Source organism: Eleginops maclovinus, chromosome 4 (assembly GCF_036324505.1).
Source record: "Eleginops maclovinus isolate JMC-PN-2008 ecotype Puerto Natales chromosome 4, JC_Emac_rtc_rv5, whole genome shotgun sequence".
Taxonomy (NCBI): Eukaryota; Metazoa; Chordata; class Actinopteri; order Perciformes; family Eleginopidae; genus Eleginops; species Eleginops maclovinus.
The window spans coordinates 29,278,977-29,294,662 of record NC_086352.1 but is presented as its reverse complement, the minus strand read 5'-3'; the positions used below and the strand labels follow the sequence as shown (position 1 = coordinate 29,294,662).

At 40.5% G+C, this 15,686-nt stretch overlaps 2 protein-coding genes and 3 non-coding genes across 7 annotated transcripts in view; 4 read left to right on the top strand and 1 right to left on the bottom strand.

The window, feature by feature from the left end:
• eprs1 (glutamyl-prolyl-tRNA synthetase 1) overlaps positions 1 to 10,767 on the bottom strand; it is a 29,083-nt gene extending 18,316 nt beyond the window's left edge. For both annotated transcript variants that reach the window (XM_063881689.1, XM_063881690.1), the window contains exons 1-12: positions 10,579 to 10,767; positions 9,087 to 9,171; positions 7,997 to 8,096; positions 7,755 to 7,911; positions 3,998 to 4,134; positions 3,383 to 3,477; positions 3,165 to 3,291; positions 2,883 to 3,075; positions 2,602 to 2,773; positions 2,003 to 2,236; positions 1,603 to 1,687; positions 1,290 to 1,349 (exon numbers count right to left, since the gene is read on the bottom strand). In XM_063881689.1, the coding sequence (XP_063737759.1) occupies positions 1,290 to 1,349; positions 1,603 to 1,687; positions 2,003 to 2,236; positions 2,602 to 2,773; positions 2,883 to 3,075; positions 3,165 to 3,291; positions 3,383 to 3,477; positions 3,998 to 4,134; positions 7,755 to 7,911; positions 7,997 to 8,096; positions 9,087 to 9,171; positions 10,579 to 10,621 (1,488 nt within the window). In that variant the 5' untranslated portion in view covers positions 10,622 to 10,767. The remainder of the gene's footprint in view (positions 1 to 1,289; positions 1,350 to 1,602; positions 1,688 to 2,002; positions 2,237 to 2,601; positions 2,774 to 2,882; positions 3,076 to 3,164; positions 3,292 to 3,382; positions 3,478 to 3,997; positions 4,135 to 7,754; positions 7,912 to 7,996; positions 8,097 to 9,086; positions 9,172 to 10,578) is intronic.
• A 1,725-nt stretch (positions 10,768 to 12,492) lies between these two features.
• Positions 12,493 to 15,298, top strand: rpl12 (ribosomal protein L12). 2 transcript variants are annotated; one of them, XM_063882164.1, is made up of 6 exons: positions 12,493 to 12,681; positions 13,982 to 14,055; positions 14,388 to 14,486; positions 14,570 to 14,651; positions 14,741 to 14,827; positions 15,156 to 15,298. In XM_063882164.1, the coding sequence occupies exons 1-6, from the start codon at positions 12,645 to 12,647 to the stop codon at positions 15,272 to 15,274; spliced, it is 498 nt and encodes a 165-aa protein (XP_063738234.1). In that variant the 5' UTR covers positions 12,493 to 12,644; the 3' UTR covers positions 15,275 to 15,298. The 2 variants fall into 2 exon arrangements, with proteins under 2 accessions (XP_063738234.1, XP_063738235.1); XM_063882165.1 differs by having other exon boundaries at positions 12,556 to 12,797.
• Positions 13,685 to 13,812, top strand: LOC134863942 (small nucleolar RNA SNORA65). Its single transcript, XR_010165757.1, has one exon. It is a non-coding gene; the product is annotated as a small nucleolar RNA SNORA65 (small nucleolar RNA).
• LOC134863944 (small nucleolar RNA SNORA65) lies at positions 14,112 to 14,239 on the top strand. The gene has a single exon (XR_010165759.1). It is a non-coding gene; the product is annotated as a small nucleolar RNA SNORA65 (small nucleolar RNA).
• On the top strand, positions 14,906 to 15,033 carry LOC134863943 (small nucleolar RNA SNORA65). Its single transcript, XR_010165758.1, has one exon. It is a non-coding gene; the product is annotated as a small nucleolar RNA SNORA65 (small nucleolar RNA).
• Positions 15,299 to 15,686: the final 388 nt, after the last annotated feature.

The window sequence follows — 15,686 nt, the reverse complement described above, 5'->3', positions numbered from 1 at the left end:
GACTCTTTGTCCAGCTCTTTAGATACATCCATGAGTTATCCAGAGTTAACAAAGAGTATCAATGTAATTTCTTTGCGGTAACTATCCCCAGCAGCATAAATGGCGGAGGCTAGAAGAAGTGTAGTTTAACAAATAAACAGCTGTGAGAGTGTTGCTCTCACATTTGCCGATGAAAGTAGCTAGCACTGGCTCCAAAAGTTGCCAAATGACACAGACGTTTAAACGCATAATGGGGGACGTCATTTTCCATTCATTTGCTTCAAACTTATTGATATTGTTAGTTTATCATGTGCAGAGTAAGAGCGCGAATGACCGCAGGCTGTGGGCAGAAGAGCTACAGTATGCACTGTAAAATATACTGAGCAGTATAAGAAATGAATGACAATTTTTACTGATTTCAGAATTCATTACATTTGTATTTAACTAAATATTGGACTATCCCAAACAAACTACTGTGACGTGTGTTTGCAACTGCATTCAAACATGAGCTGCTGTAACGGCAAATTCGAATATGGCCAAGTTGACTTGAAGGAACTTTGGAACCTTAACAGAGGAGAGTGTGTTAGTTGAACATGCATATCAAGCCAAAGGTCCTTAAATGTCAAACTGACCCCAACTGTCATCACTACTTTTAGAAGCTGTTTGATTCGAAGTACTTTGTCCCTGATGCGTCCAAAGAGTCTGTATACTACTCCACCAATCAGAAGTGATGCATGACCTTCAAACTTCAGACAAGCTTATTTGTTTGTTCCCTAGCATTAGATATGTATGCGGCCTTTGTTTAGATCATTTTTTTAAGCATTAGTTTCAAACATTCTACTCGATGGGATGAAGCAGCAAGTGCCAGCGAGGAAGACCAAACAGAGGAAGCAACAATGATGTCCAGACAGATGGAGGTGAGGACAACTGAAGTCAATCAAATGTGGGGCATGAAAAAAAGCAGCTGGTGTTTGAGGTTGTCAGAGTTATAAGGGGGGTGATATGGTGGGGTATAATGTTGCACGAAACTGGTTAGCAAAATAAAAGCGTTCAACAGAATGAGAACAGCAAAGCAGGAAGAAGCCATGCCAGCAGTGAACCTCATCAACACTAAATGACATCTTTCTCTAACATACATACAAAGAAACAAATAGCCCTTAATATACAAAACTGGCACATTATACACATGTCCACACATTAAAATGGCCTGCAGTTGTGTCTAAACTGAAGCATCCTTCAAAATGTTTGAATGTTTAAGTAAACAGCTATACAATCTGGTCTAGATGTGCAACAATAAAGGAAAAACGTACCTTCTTATTGAAGGCCCAGATCTTGTCCCACTCCATGTTCACCACTGACCGTGATCCACCCTGAAAAGAAAAGCACAATATTATGGAAACTATAATTCATTACAATTGCAAACAAGGAATCTGTGGCATCTGCAATATAAGTCTAGAAGAAATAGACTAAGTCATGGGTCTAAAACCTGTATTTTCTCTGGTTAAAAGAAGAGTTGAAAATGTCATCCCTCACATCATTATTTTGCAATCATCAACCCCTTATTTTCTTTTAGAGAGGTACCCAGGCTTTTCTCCTGTCCATTTCTAAATATGACTGATGTACCTGTGCTGCAATGAACTGTTTCAGACCCTCGACAGTCATCCCTCTCCTCAGGACTCCCCTGACAGTGGGGAAGCGGGGGTCATCCCTGGAGGACGAGATGAGAAAAGTCAAAAGATAACATAGATTTGAGAGAGAGAAAAGATAAAGTTATGGAGAGAGAATGAGGAGGAATACAGGGGGAACTGGAAGTCAGGAGGACTTTTTTATCCTTGTAACAGCTGCTTGATATTAGTATAAAATTAAGATGAAACATGTCAAACAGAAAAAAAGAGAAATATATTTACACAGAGGTTAAAGTAAGATGTGCAATAAGATACAAATATTTATTTACAAGAAACAGACACCTCATGCATTCCACCTTCCTAGGCATCAGTCAGGAGATAAACCCAACTCGACCTACCATCCGTCAACGTATCCCTGGTCCACGAACCAGGTGAGCTTCCTCTTGGAGAGCACCGTGTTGTTGAGGTTGAGGCGGGCATACTCCCAGATGTAGGGCTTCCTGAGGCGCAGAGCGTCGATGAACCAGTAAAACTGCTCGTCACGATCATGGTACTCGGTGGTCCTCAGAGCGTGGGTCACACCCTCCAAACTGTCCACGATGGGACAGGCGAAGTCGTACGTTGGGTAGACTCTGGAAGCAGGGAAAGTTTTGACGATGAATACTTGAATATATGATTAAAATATCCAGATTGGCTGCCACAAATGCTTGTTTCTCAGTGACCAGAGGTCCAGAGGTTCCTCATTTGGTTAAAATATTCAATTTAAAATATCTAGAAAGTGTATCGTAAAGAATTGCTTGGAAATGTATCAAAGGTCCATTTATGACAGATTCTGATAAAACCAATATGGTGAGGCATGTGCAAAGGAGATATGCATATTATTGGATATATTAGAAATAACCTGAATTCCTAACTCAAAAAATGTATAACACGTAGGTCTTGATCTTTAGACATTCTTAGCGGAAATGTCACATATTCTATCTTTAAGGTTAGTTACTTGTGGGTGCTTCCGGTGCGAGGGTGAGGGGTGTTCTTGCAGCGGTACAGGGTGGGGTCCCTCATGCAGCCATTGTTGGAGTTCATGTCCATCTTGGCCCTCATGCAGCAGGTCTGACCGCTCTCTGTCCCGGCTTTCATCTCAGCCCACATCTTCATGTTCTGCTCCACCGCTGCAGAGGAGAAAAGAGTTCCACTATAGCTTCAAAAAGTTCACAAATGTACACTTGAGCTTCCCGATTCACTGTGACAGATAAACAGAGCATGTTTTCCGAGACGTACTGTTATTTCTGTTCTTGGATTCAGCCCGCTGCTCCCTCTCCAGCTTCATCTGCTCGGGAGGCGTGTTGTCGATGTAGGCCTTTCCCTCAGTGAGCAGCTGCTCAGCGAATCGCATAATGGTGTCAAAATGGTCGCTGGTGTAGGTGTACTGGTCAGGGTGGATCTGGAGCATGGAAACGTCTTCCAGGATCACCTGAGGAGCAACAACGACGTGAGGAAATAAGAACACAACACCCTTTCTTTGGCAAATAACAAATTGACATGTATTTTTGAGTGTTTTACCTTCTCAAAGTCTTCCTTTTCCTTCTCAGGGTTGGTGTCGTCGAAGCGCATGATGAGTTTGCCTTTAAATGTGACCTGGTAGTGCTGGTTGAGCAGAGCAGCCTTGGCGTGGCCGATGTGAAGGTATCTAGTCATGGATCGACGGAAAAATGTAGTAAAGGTACTAAAGGACCATGTATAATCTGAACTCCTCTTTAAGACGATATATAAAGCCTCACCCGCTGGCCTCAGGAGGGAATCGAACCACCACCTTGCCCATCTCAGCTCCTGGCAGATCCACAAACTTGCCGACATCTTGCTTCTTCTCATCTGACTGTTGACCAGAGACACAAACAGTCAGTAAAACATCAACACAACTGCCTTTGTTTTAACCTCAATCTTTTTTGCAACAAAGCAAATTCAGGGAAGGTTAAACTGAGCTGAGGTGTAATTAGCAGAAATAGTTACTATGTTTATGAAAAATGCATTATTTTAAAAAGGTGGATATTTCCTGCATTGGGGCCTGAGTCCAAATAGCGCCTTTGGGTTTTGTAATAAGAAATACTAGATTTTTGAACAGTTAGTAACTGGAATGGACTTTTTTCACTATTTTCTGACATAACATTAATTAAACTAGGAAATAATCATCAAATGAATCTAATCAAAGTAGTGGTTAGTTACTAGCTGTCACTAATCACAATTATAATGACCAACTGAAGAATCTGAGGAGAATGAGTAGTGGTTTCATCTAGACAGTGTGACTATTAATTCAGATTCCTCCTGTCTTACTTCACATTGATTTTTTACATAATGTTAGAAACATTACAACACTTTATATCTGAAATGTCCCTTACGTTGGATTTGGTCATTGGAGCCTTCTTGCTGGCGTACTTGTTGCCGACAGCAGTGAAGGGAACCTGCGAGCTCAGGAAAAAGAACCAGCGGTTGACGTGGGAACAGGTTTTGCCATGGCTCGGCCATTCCGCGTGACCTGCAGAGAAACAACCTTTAGTGCTGCATTCCACCACATGTTTCAACAGACATCCTAACACAGACGGGGACAATAGAGTGGTGTGGGAATGAGTCTTAAAACACTGTAAATGTTCCTGCTGCGGGACAAATAAAGGAATTCTGACAAAAAAACTCATTTTACCTAATCTCAAACTCAATGGTTTTTGGTTAGATGCCAAAAATAGGGTCTGGCGATTTTACCATTGTGTTCAACGATAAAAAATATGCCAGTTATTCCCCAACTCGTGAATGTCAGAAGTTGCTCATTTTATAATTGCTCTTCAATTGGATGTTTTGTATTTTCTTTTTTGCATTTGTCTTGTCCTAAACTTGTGTTATAATAAATGGTGGTTGCTAAATAGTGTCTAAATGAGACTCCTAACTGCATCCCGCCAAACATTAGGTAACATAAGGTGAGCTGCAGTAGAGTTAACTTATAGACAGTGTTGTGCGTGAACGAGTTCAAAAGAACGCGTTCATTGAACACGCTCATTTTTTCGTGAACGTTGAACTGAACGCAACACATTTTTCAATAAAGAACTTGAACGTGAATTAGTTCACATTATGTGTCATGAACGGCAGACATCACTGTAAATGAACGTTGGCATTTGTTTTCCATTGAAAACTGAGTGACATCTGTTTTCTCTTTTGAAACGCAACAAGAGAGAAAGTTCCTCCCTCCTGTAGGGGCCGCTTAAATCATGTATCAACGCAGAAATAGTTTTGGCACTGTATGCGCAATGCATTGCGGGCAACGTAGTGTCCGGCTGAGAATAGTTGAGTTGAATAGTTGAAACGTACTGGCTTCCGCACAACGTTACCCATGATGAATTGCAGCAGAGCGGCTTAGGCATAGCAACGCCGAGAGCGCGGAGGGCTGGAGGCTCGAGAGAGAGAGATACAGAGACCAATGACGAGAGTGAGAGAAAGCGCTGCGATTTAAAAAAAAACAAAAAACAAGATGGCTAGTGGAAGTGATGGCACGGAGACGGACTCCGATTCTCCTCACGAACATTTAAAACAATTTTACACTCTTGCAAACCAAGACCCCGACGGCAAAAATCTTTCCTTCCTGTGTAAGATGTGTCCACCTGCGCAGCAAAAACAAGTTAGGACATCGACAACGTCCTTCTCGAATTTGAAACGGCACATTGAATTAAAACATCCATCCAGTGTGAATGCATATATGCAAGCCCTCGAGGATCATAAGGGAGGAAAGGGAAAAAAGACCCCCTGCCAACCCCAGATGCAAATGACACTGTCAGCAGCCTTCAAGAGGTCCGTGGTCTCACAGGAGACGGTAGATAAGAGAAGCTGATAATCGACTACATTGTGGAAGATTTACAACCTCTAAGCAAAGTTGAGAAACCCTCCTTCATCAGACTAGTGACAGGTTTGCAACCAACCAGACATGTGCCTTCAAGAAAACAAGTGCAGGGACTACTGAATAGAGAATTTCAGGAGGTTATCAATAAATTAAAAAGTGAACTTGCCGAGCTTGATTTTGTTTGCACAACAGCTGATTGCTGGTCTGCTGTCAACAAGGGATTCATGGGCATTACAGTTCATTGGCTTGACAAACATGATCCATCACTCAGGAAATCAGCTGCACTTGCATGCCGTCGTGTCAGGGGGGTCACACACATATGATGTACTGGCAAAAGTACTGGCAGAGGTGTACAAAGAATTTAAAATTCAGAACAAAATTGTGTGCACAGTGACAGACAATGCCTCAAATTTTGTTAAGGCATTTAACTGTTTTGGAGAGGGTGTTGCTATTACAGCTGCGGCTGCAGCTGCTGATGACACAGTGGAAGAGGCTTCTGTCCAGGCAATTGACCGTTTGGATGATGGTGATGATGATGATGGGCTTGAGCCAGCACCCCTCTCAGCCTTAGAGGATCCCTGCCTCCCCCCTCACAGAAGGTGCATGGCCCACACCTTAAATCTTGTTGCTGCAGACACAAAGAATGTAACTGACAGGCAGTACAACACACTGGCGAGGCCTGTGTTTTCCAAAGCATGCGCTCTGTGGAACAGAGTAAATCGACGGCATGTCGTCTTCTCATCCAAACCATGATTCAGGCAATCTGCAAAAGATTGGATGGCAGGCTTGAAGAAAAAGAGAGCATCCTGGCAGCTGTGCTACTCCCAATGTTCAAGTTGGACTGGGTGTCGGATGACATTCAGCGCTTGCAGTACAGAGTGATGCTGAAGCAAGAAGTGCAATCAATCTCTGTGGTGGAGTCTGAACAAGCGCAAACCTCTGCAACAGAGAAGAAAAGCAGTGCTTCCTCCTTTTTTAAATTCACTCGAAGCCCAGCAACAGTCACCAAGTCCGAGGTGGACATGTACTTGGATGCCCCAACTGCTGACAACTTCCATGAGTACACAGTCCTACCCAAGCTGAAAAAGCTGTTTGTGAAATACAACACAGCAATTCCCTCAAGTGCTCCAGTGGAGAGATTGTTCAGTACTGGTGGCCAGATATTTAGGCCCAGGAGAAACAGATTGGGAGATGCCAACTTTGAAAAACAGTTGGTGTTAAATGCCAACAAAAAACTCTTTGGACTGACCTGAGGGGAGAAAGAACAAAGAAGTATCCAGGGGGGGTGGGGTTCAGTTTTCAGTTCGTACTATAGTGTAGGCCTAACCATGTTCCTGACCCATGAACCATGTGCATGAAAGTTGAAGTTACCTACCTAAAGTTGCTTTAAGTTCCATCTTACACAAAGTTACATCTTAAAAATCATTGTATCAAATAAAGATACGCAGTTTCCTTAAAAATAAAGTTTGTTGTGCCTTTGAGATTTGCCTTCATTACCTTCATTCAAGAGTTTTGCTCATTTCATACACACACATAGGTATATATAATATCATATATATCAAATAATATATTCATATTTCATATTATATATTCTTTATTTAATTGAATGCTAGTAGATTTCATTGCACTAAGTATAGAACTGGTCTATCTTGTCTGTATTGCTACAAGTTTCAGCACCTGTTAAGAAACCCACAACAGCAGTGTTATGAGCAAATGTCTACAATGAACAGTTTCAAAGAACGTATAGTGATTTCTAGCTCGTAGTGTGAAAAAAATATTTATTTGAATATCTCACGAAAAAAGTGAAATGAACTGAACTTTGAACTAGTTCAGAATTAAAATTGTGAACTTTGAACGTGAACTGTTCACTTTGAGCATGTATGAACTGAACTTGAACTAGTTCAGAAAAGCTGTGAACTGTCACAACACTGTTGCTAAATAGTGTCTAAATGAGACTCCTAACTGCATCCCGCCAAACATTAGCCGCATTTAGCTTAGAGGTTGTTAATGTATAGCCCAACTCTATCTGCCGATTGCATTTACGGTCCGAAATTGATAAAAGCAGAACCAATATGTGGGGATTATCCTGCTGAACAAGATGTGGAAGTATCATAAACCTGTGATGGCGACAAGGCTTATTTTATGCAATAATCCAATGGAAAATGTGTTTTTTGTCCAGGGACCTCTTGCAATGTTAACTTCTGGCTTGGTCTACAAAAATACTCCATCCCTGCACCAATCTATGGCACTGGTACATCCTTCATGGTACTGACCTTTGAGGGCAGCCCACACAGACAGGTCAGCCAGAGTGACAGCATGTCCAACCAGGAAGGTGCGCAGAGAAAGAGCCTTATCCAATTCCCCCAGCGCCGCGCTCAGACCAGACTGACCACACAGATGCCGAGCGCTGAACTCCAGCCAGTGGTCTACCTGCAGACACCAGACATCATCTCAAATGAGGAAAGCACTCTTAAAAACACAATAGAAAATCTCAAACACACACATGGGCACACACCTCGGTCTGCTCCATCATGTTGGCTCCGTAGAGGCCAAGAGCCGGAGCCACTCGGGCCAGGTACCGACTGATAGAGTTGTTGTCATTGAACTGGATCGCACTGAGGAAAGGAAGGAGAAATTTATGAAAAAAGACAACATTGCATATTCTATAACATATAAATCTTCTACAGTGAGATATTTAAAAAGGAACACTTCACCCATAAAATGTATATTCTTATAAATCAATAACTCACAATGTGCTAGCTTTAATATTTTAAAATCATTGTTGGGCCAATTTAGCATCTTTAGAGACACAGATTTGAAAGGGGGATGATATGGGATAGAATTTGTAAGGATTCCACAGGCCAGAATTTAACCAGTTTTTTGTTTGTTTTAATGAACGTGTTCTTGCCTCAGTATTTCATACTCAAGTCCACTATTTTTTATTTTGCCTTTTATCTGCCTTGTATCTCTTTTGTAACGCCGTAAATATCTCTGCTGAGTTACAGATAAAGGATTTCTGATTCTGATTTTGCTCCAGCAGGGACTGAGCACCAGGACATTGGCCCCCAGTTTACCAAGTAATGTATGCAGCAGTAGCTTTCATTCTTAACTCTCACCACTGACGAAGAATCCAAAAACCTTCTTGATAAAACGATGTGAATAGGGATTGGTTTAGCAAAAGCAAGAATTTATCAAATATCAAAATGCAGTATAGTGCAGTATAATCTCCATAACATACATGCATGATTGCTAAAAGCTTAGCATTTAAATCACCCTAGCATAAACGCAAAATAGCACGCTTGCACTAGCTGTTAATGCAGATGCTTTTAAAACAGGTAAGGTTTAGCAAAGAAATGCACGTTTGGAAAACAATTGAGACTTTGATTATACTGCATAAGATGTGTAATGTGAGAGTTTGGTAACATGTTTTGGTATAATTCTGTCATTGTTCAACCCCATTTACTTCAATTCATAAAGAATGGCATGCAAGAAAATGTTTCCTTCACAAACTCAGAGTAACACGTGGTGAATAATTGTTATAAAAATATTTATTTAAAGTATTACTTTAAGCTCATTCAGCAGTTTGAAACAATGGTGTCACCTACTCAGAGACTTGAAGCCGGGTGTCTTTGCCTTCCTCCACTGATAGCTGCACACTGGCCTTCACATGCTCTGCTGCCAGCAGCGCTCCTGCAGGAGAGAGGAAACAATTTAGTGTTTTCTTTGTCGCCCAAAAGAATAAGCCAACTTTAGTCAACTGCATCTAGAAAGATTATGTCAAATGGCACCTGGATGTGCTATGGAATCTTTAAACAGGTTTGGCATCTCATATTAAAGGTGCCTCGAGCGCAACATCACAACCTGTATGTCTGCAGGCAATCTTAACAGAATGTTTGTGAACCAGTTGAACTGGTCCTCTACACTGCCTTCCTAAAACAGTGGTTTTCAACGGGACACAAGTGTCTTTGCATAAACATTGTTGTAATGCCATGGACTTTTTTATCATATTCCCTAACAAACACAGGTAATGGGTTTTCTAAAAGCGGCAACCCATTGACCAAGGTTGCCCAGTATTACACTTCTAAGGACAAGTGTTGGTATTAAGCAAACGAAAAGAAATCAGGTTGCAAAAAACACAGCATTTCAAATACAAAACACCACGTTTCAGCTGCTTGCATCAGCCTGATGTACTCCGTATAAACGCAAGGGGCGCTATTACTATCTGTCAAAGCTAGTGGGTTAGCTCATTGTCGTACAGAGCAATGGCATACTAAACGTAGGAAAGCATTGTTCTGGATGTATTAAATACTGAATACGTTCTAGTATGAATACAATACGAAATAAGTTTTAACGCTATATACTTTTTATAGACATGTAACTCAGTATTCACCTAAACCCACCAGCTCCGCTAACATTTAAGCTTGTGTCATCGTGTCAACTGCTCATAATAAATGTGTGTTATTTGGCCATGTGCATTCCAAGCTCATGATGACTTTTTGCATGGTTATATGCATGCCATAGTGAACGTTCAAATGTGGAATATTAACATTGAACGTAGCTGCTGTCATTAAAAAGGACATGTTAACGAACTGTCCACATGCTGTGGTTCACTGCCACGACAGCAAGCTTTCTAACGTTAGCTTGTTAGCTAACTACACACCCAGTTTGAACTATATATGGACATACCGTCATACCAGTTTTAATTCATATATATATAGGTCATGTTACAGATGTAGCCTTTATTGCCAAATAAACAACTTAGCTGGTTCGAAAATCGTTCAATATTCGAGTTGCAAACATTAGCTATGTTATTGTGCTGATTTCTAACTTCGAACAATAACAACTTTTAATATATTATTTTAATTTGTCTATGTCTTCATATCTTCCAAATCACGCAAGCCCTAGCAACTGGTCCAGTGTCTTACTTTATAATACATAGTTGTCAATATTATTATTATTGTAATATAAAAAAAACATTGAGGTAGAGTTATACATATAGTTTGTCTCGGGTGACACGTAACAGTACTAGCTAACCAGCAGTCACTAAATTCATGCAAAGGACTCGATAAGTAAGTACTTATTCAGGCTGCAACTCACCTAGAGGCGGATTGCTCGTGTTGATGGTAAGGTTTAACGCCATGATTTGAAATCTTTCTTCTACAAAGGTGGTGAAACCTTTTCACGCAGAATACTAACAACAGACAGCCAAGACTACTCTCCACAGCGAGCAGCACCCCGAGGATCCAGAGCCTCAGCCAAGCATGACAGGATGCGACTTCTTCTGTGACTCCTAACCAACCACTTATTGCTGTAACACTGCCACCAAGTGTTTAGGAGGATCAACACACAGACACTAAACGACCACAAAACTAGGAGCCTCGAGGACTCTATTTCTGGGGCCCAATTATTTTTTATATAAGTTTTTAACTTAATGTTTGCTTTTTGATTTGATGTGTACGGAAGAGGATTAGGGCCACAAGGAAAAATGTGGGGGGATGTGAAAAAAAAGTCAGAATTCTTACTTTTTTCTCAGAACCAAAACATATTTTTTTTAAATCCACATCCCCCAAAAATTGTTTTTCGTGTGGCCCTAATCCTCTTCCGTATATGTGTGTTTGTTTTCAATTAAATACTCTCATGCTTCTGGTGCTAAACAGCCTTCTGAACGTGTGCCCACAGTGAAAATGTAGGTTGATTCTGGATATCCATTTTTTATTTATCATCCCTATCAACATTATTGTTGTTGCTTTTGTGGAGGAATAGCGACCAATTGAAGAAAGCTAATGGGGAATCATAAACATATACAATTTTAAAATGTGCTAAAAAGTGAGAAAAATCATAAGACTGGGCTTAATGGAACAAAGTGAGTTTACTCATAAATTTAAAGTTGAGCTGTGTGTAATTTTCTTGAACATGACCTTCTCGAAAACCCTGTATGTAGTCCAGTGGTTCCCAAACTTTTTTCAGTCAGGCCCCACTTGGTTATTTGGAAATATTTTCGAGCCCCTCCTATCCCAGTTCCAACCTACATTGGTAGGATTTATTCATGACCCTGAGCCACTGTGAAATAATTATTCATGATTAAAATTAGTAGGCTTACCTTTTTATCTATTTTTACGTCAGGTTGCAAATAATCACATCACTATTCTATTCCTATTCCACACATAGCCTATACCTATTAATGACCTGTGTGTAGGGATGGGTATCGTTAAGGTTTTAACAGTACTACTGGTATGATACTGCTTATCGATCCGGTACTTTAACCATATCTTTATCATTTGTTTTTGTTATTTTTTAGGGGGAAAAACTAAACAAATTGGAAACAGAATTAACATTTCTTTATTTTAGATATAGGGTGGATTCTGGGGTGCTAGGACACAAAGCATACCTGCAGGGGTAACTAAGTAAATTTACTCGTACTGTAGGTATTACTTTGTTTTACTTTATTATTTTGAGGTACTTGTACTTACTTAACTATTTCAACTTTTGCTACTTTGTACTTCTACTCCACTACAATCCGGAGGTAAATATGGTACTTTTATTCCACACCAAGTAAGTAATACCTTTAGTTACCTTACAAATTTGGATTAGTGATGTGAAATATAATCAACACTTAAATCAGACTTCAGTTACATCTGGAGTAAATACACAATTCACCCTGCAGTATACAAAGTCATTCAAACTAGCTGCACCTTTACCAGCTTTGATAACATTTTAATGCATTAATAATTATAATCAAAACATATCATATATTATTCTGAAATGGACCAATGACTACTTTTACTTTTGGTACTATAAGTATATTTTGATGCTATTACTTCTGTACTTGAGTAACATTTTCAATGCAGTACTCATACTTGTTTATACACTGTGGTATCGGTTCTTTTACTAAAGCAAGTTTTCTGAGTGATTTCTCCACCAATGTAGTTATATATAAAATCCAAAGCCTGCCACAACCATCTCATTCATTGTATGTACGTCATGTGAACTGAAGCCAAATATCTCGCGATACTTGTGGTGCTATAAAAACCCCTCCGCGGCCTCAGATCTGTCTTTCTTTCTCCCCTTTAGCCGTGAAGGTGCAACAGTAATCGGTCGTCCCGAGCCCGGGTTCATCCGACACCCTCACCAACCACGCTGAACTCAACCAACACAGCAGCAACATGCCTCCCAAATTCGACCCCAACGAGGTTAAAGTTGGTATGTTTTCAGTGTTACCTGGGTAATAAAAACAGAGTCTTGTTCACAGCAAGATGGAGTCGTTCTCTGACGGCTACCTCCGTGTCTGCCGGCCTGTGAATGGCCTAAAGAAAACGGTAAAGATGGGGCACGGAACGCGACGAGAAATGGGGATATCATTTTTACTTTATGATCGCATGCTTAAATTATGTTTTCCAGTTTGCAGTGTGAGTGATTTGTGATTCCAGCAGAGTAGTGTCTTGTGTGGGCTACATAGGAACCACGTGGATGAGTAGTAGCTAACGTTAGCTGCGTTAGCTAGTTTACCCAGCCTCGTAACCTTATTTAACTCGTTAAATGTATTTGTTTTGACTGCCATTTTGAGGGATTGCAACAATTAATGTTTTTGAATTTTAATGTTCTTTTGATAACAATAACCTTGTAGGGGTTTTACAAATGACTGATGTGCATTAACGTATATACTTCGCTTTTAATATATGAAGTCCTGCCCTTTATTTGCTTTATCAAGCATCAAGATATTATAACGATTATGGTTATTTACTTAATAGTGAAGTTACTGGATTTGCAAATGCGCAGTGCAATATTTAGCTTAGGGAGTTTACATATGATGTAGGATTAAAAAAAAAGAAAACGAGCCTTTATTCAATTAATCAGTAAGTAATATTTGACTTGATGATGCATGACTCAAAAGTATAGCATTTGCTATCAGTAAGTGAGGTGTCAATGGCGTTATTTTGCTTTTATCAATGTTTGGGGCTCACTTCCAGTCCCATAATGAGTCCAAACACAGGGATGCATTTTAAGTGTTTAGCCTTATTACTTCAGATTGCAAAATGTGATGTGTTGGTGCTGACCCGTTAATCACTTGTCAGTGGGTTTTGTAGACACGCCCCGATTATAACCGTTTAATAATAAGCATAGCGCATCTGATAACATTGAAGCATTAAAAATAACATGGCAAAATTCCTGTCTTAACCAACATTACTTGTAGTGTTGTCAGCCTCCCGCCACTATGCCTGGCTGTCAGAGTGACTGAGTATAATCCAGTGGAGGCTGAGATTGACCCAGCTTTAGGAAACAGGGATGCCCGAAAACCATGGACAACTTTGTGCCGAAAAGTCTGGAACAAATACCTGCAGATTTGATCAGTTATTTCAAGACTTAGTGAATATTTATGAGCTGTCTTAGAAAAGTTTTTGACACTGTGTATTGTCTTCCTCCTGGAACCATCAAAGAGATCCTGGGTAGCGCTCAGTCGGTCGGCTGCACAGAATATGCTCATTGTCTCTTTGTCTTGCAGTGTACATGAGATGCACTGGAGGAGAGGTTGGAGCAACATCAGCCCTGGCCCCCAAGATCGGACCTCTGGGTCTGGTGAGTGTGAAATAGTACTGTAACATAGTTTTTAAAAAACGACTACAAATCAGCCTCCCGCCACTATGCCTGTCTGTCAGAGTGACTGTGTATAATCCAGTGGAGGCTAAGATTGACCCAGCTTTAGGAAACAGGGATGCCCGAAAACCATGGACAACTTTGTGCCGAAAAGTCTGGAACATAAATTTAGGACGGCACCGCTGTAATCCAGAACATACATTTTTCTTGAAGCTTTATTTATTAGTTATGCATTTTAGCAATCTGGTGTGTGAAGCTGTTTTTTTTGCATCAGCTGTAATCTTATTTTAACCACGTTGTCTTTCCCCCACCAGTCTCCCAAGAAAGTTGGTGATGACATTGCCAAGGCAACAGGTGACTGGAAGGGTCTGAGGATCACTGTGAAGCTGACCATCCAGAACAGACAGGCAGCGGTATGTTTACATGAACACCAATAATGCTGAGGCAGGTTGACAAATTGCAGTAGTCATGACTGTTCTCTTATCGCTTTCGTAAGGTCGAGGTTGTTCCCTCTGCATCTGCGCTGATCATCAAGGCTCTGAAGGAGCCTCCCCGTGACAGGAAGAAGGTCAAGAACAGTAAGTGACCTTTGGAAACATATTAAGATGAACAAATATTGATTTAAAGTTCATTGACTAATTTCTCATCTTCTCATTCTCATTTACAGTCAAGCACACTGGATCTGTAACCTTTGATGAAATTGTGACCGTCGCTCGCACCATGAGGGCTCGCTCCATTGCCAGAGAACTCTCTGGTAAGAAAAATCTTTAATTGTACTTCTAACAGATGAAATTCCTGTCTGAACCAACATTACTAGTAGTGTTGTCAGCCTCCCGCCACTATGCCTGTCTGTCAGAGTGACTGAGTATAATCCAGTGGAGGCTAAGATTGACCCAGCTTTAGGAAACAGGGATGCCCGAAAACCATGGACAACTTTGTGCCGAAAAGTCTGGAACAAATACACCTGCAGCTTTGATCAGTTATTTCAAGATATAGTGAACAGTTCATAGCTGTAAATTAAATGACTGTAATTTAATGGTTTTATTATAGCTGTTGACAATTTGTATTGTATATCTCTCCAGGAACCATCAAAGAGATCCTGGGTACCGCTCAGTCTGTCGGCTGCACCATTGATGGACGTCCTCCCCATGATGTCATCGATGATATCAACGCAGGCAAAATCGAGTGTCCATCTGAGTAAAGAGTGACACCAATAAAAGTTTTTCACAAACTGAACTCTTTGTGTTGCATCTTTTTACAGTCTCAATGCTTAAGATGCATCCTCCCCAGTACAATATATATCCATTACTGAATCAAATCACTTGTAGTGCTGCAATATTACAGAGCCTAAACTTTAGCCTTAGAACTTAACTTTAACAACCATGGCAATTTTATACACTGCTCGGGACATTTTTATCAGCTCTATACAAACTAGTTGGAATTGTTCAGATAGTCAAATATTACTTCCAATGAAGTAACTTTTTAGTGGGCCAGTCTGCTGAAGTTCAGTGTGTTTGTTAGGTATTGTGGAAAGAGTGCTCAACTGTGTCATTTGTACAGTGTATTGCCTAGTGTACATTTGACTCATCAACATACTTTTTTGCACTACTGCC

Coding starts and splice junctions, on each gene's coding strand:
- rpl12 (XM_063882164.1), top strand. CDS start 12,645: ATGCCTCCCAAATTCGACCCCAACGAGGTTAAAGTTG. Junction 14,487..14,569: donor TCCAGAACAGACAGGCAGCG/GTATGTTTACAT, acceptor CGCTTTCGTAAG/GTCGAGGTTGTTCCCTCTGC. Junction 14,828..15,155: donor CATTGCCAGAGAACTCTCTG/GTAAGAAAAATC, acceptor ATATCTCTCCAG/GAACCATCAAAGAGATCCTG.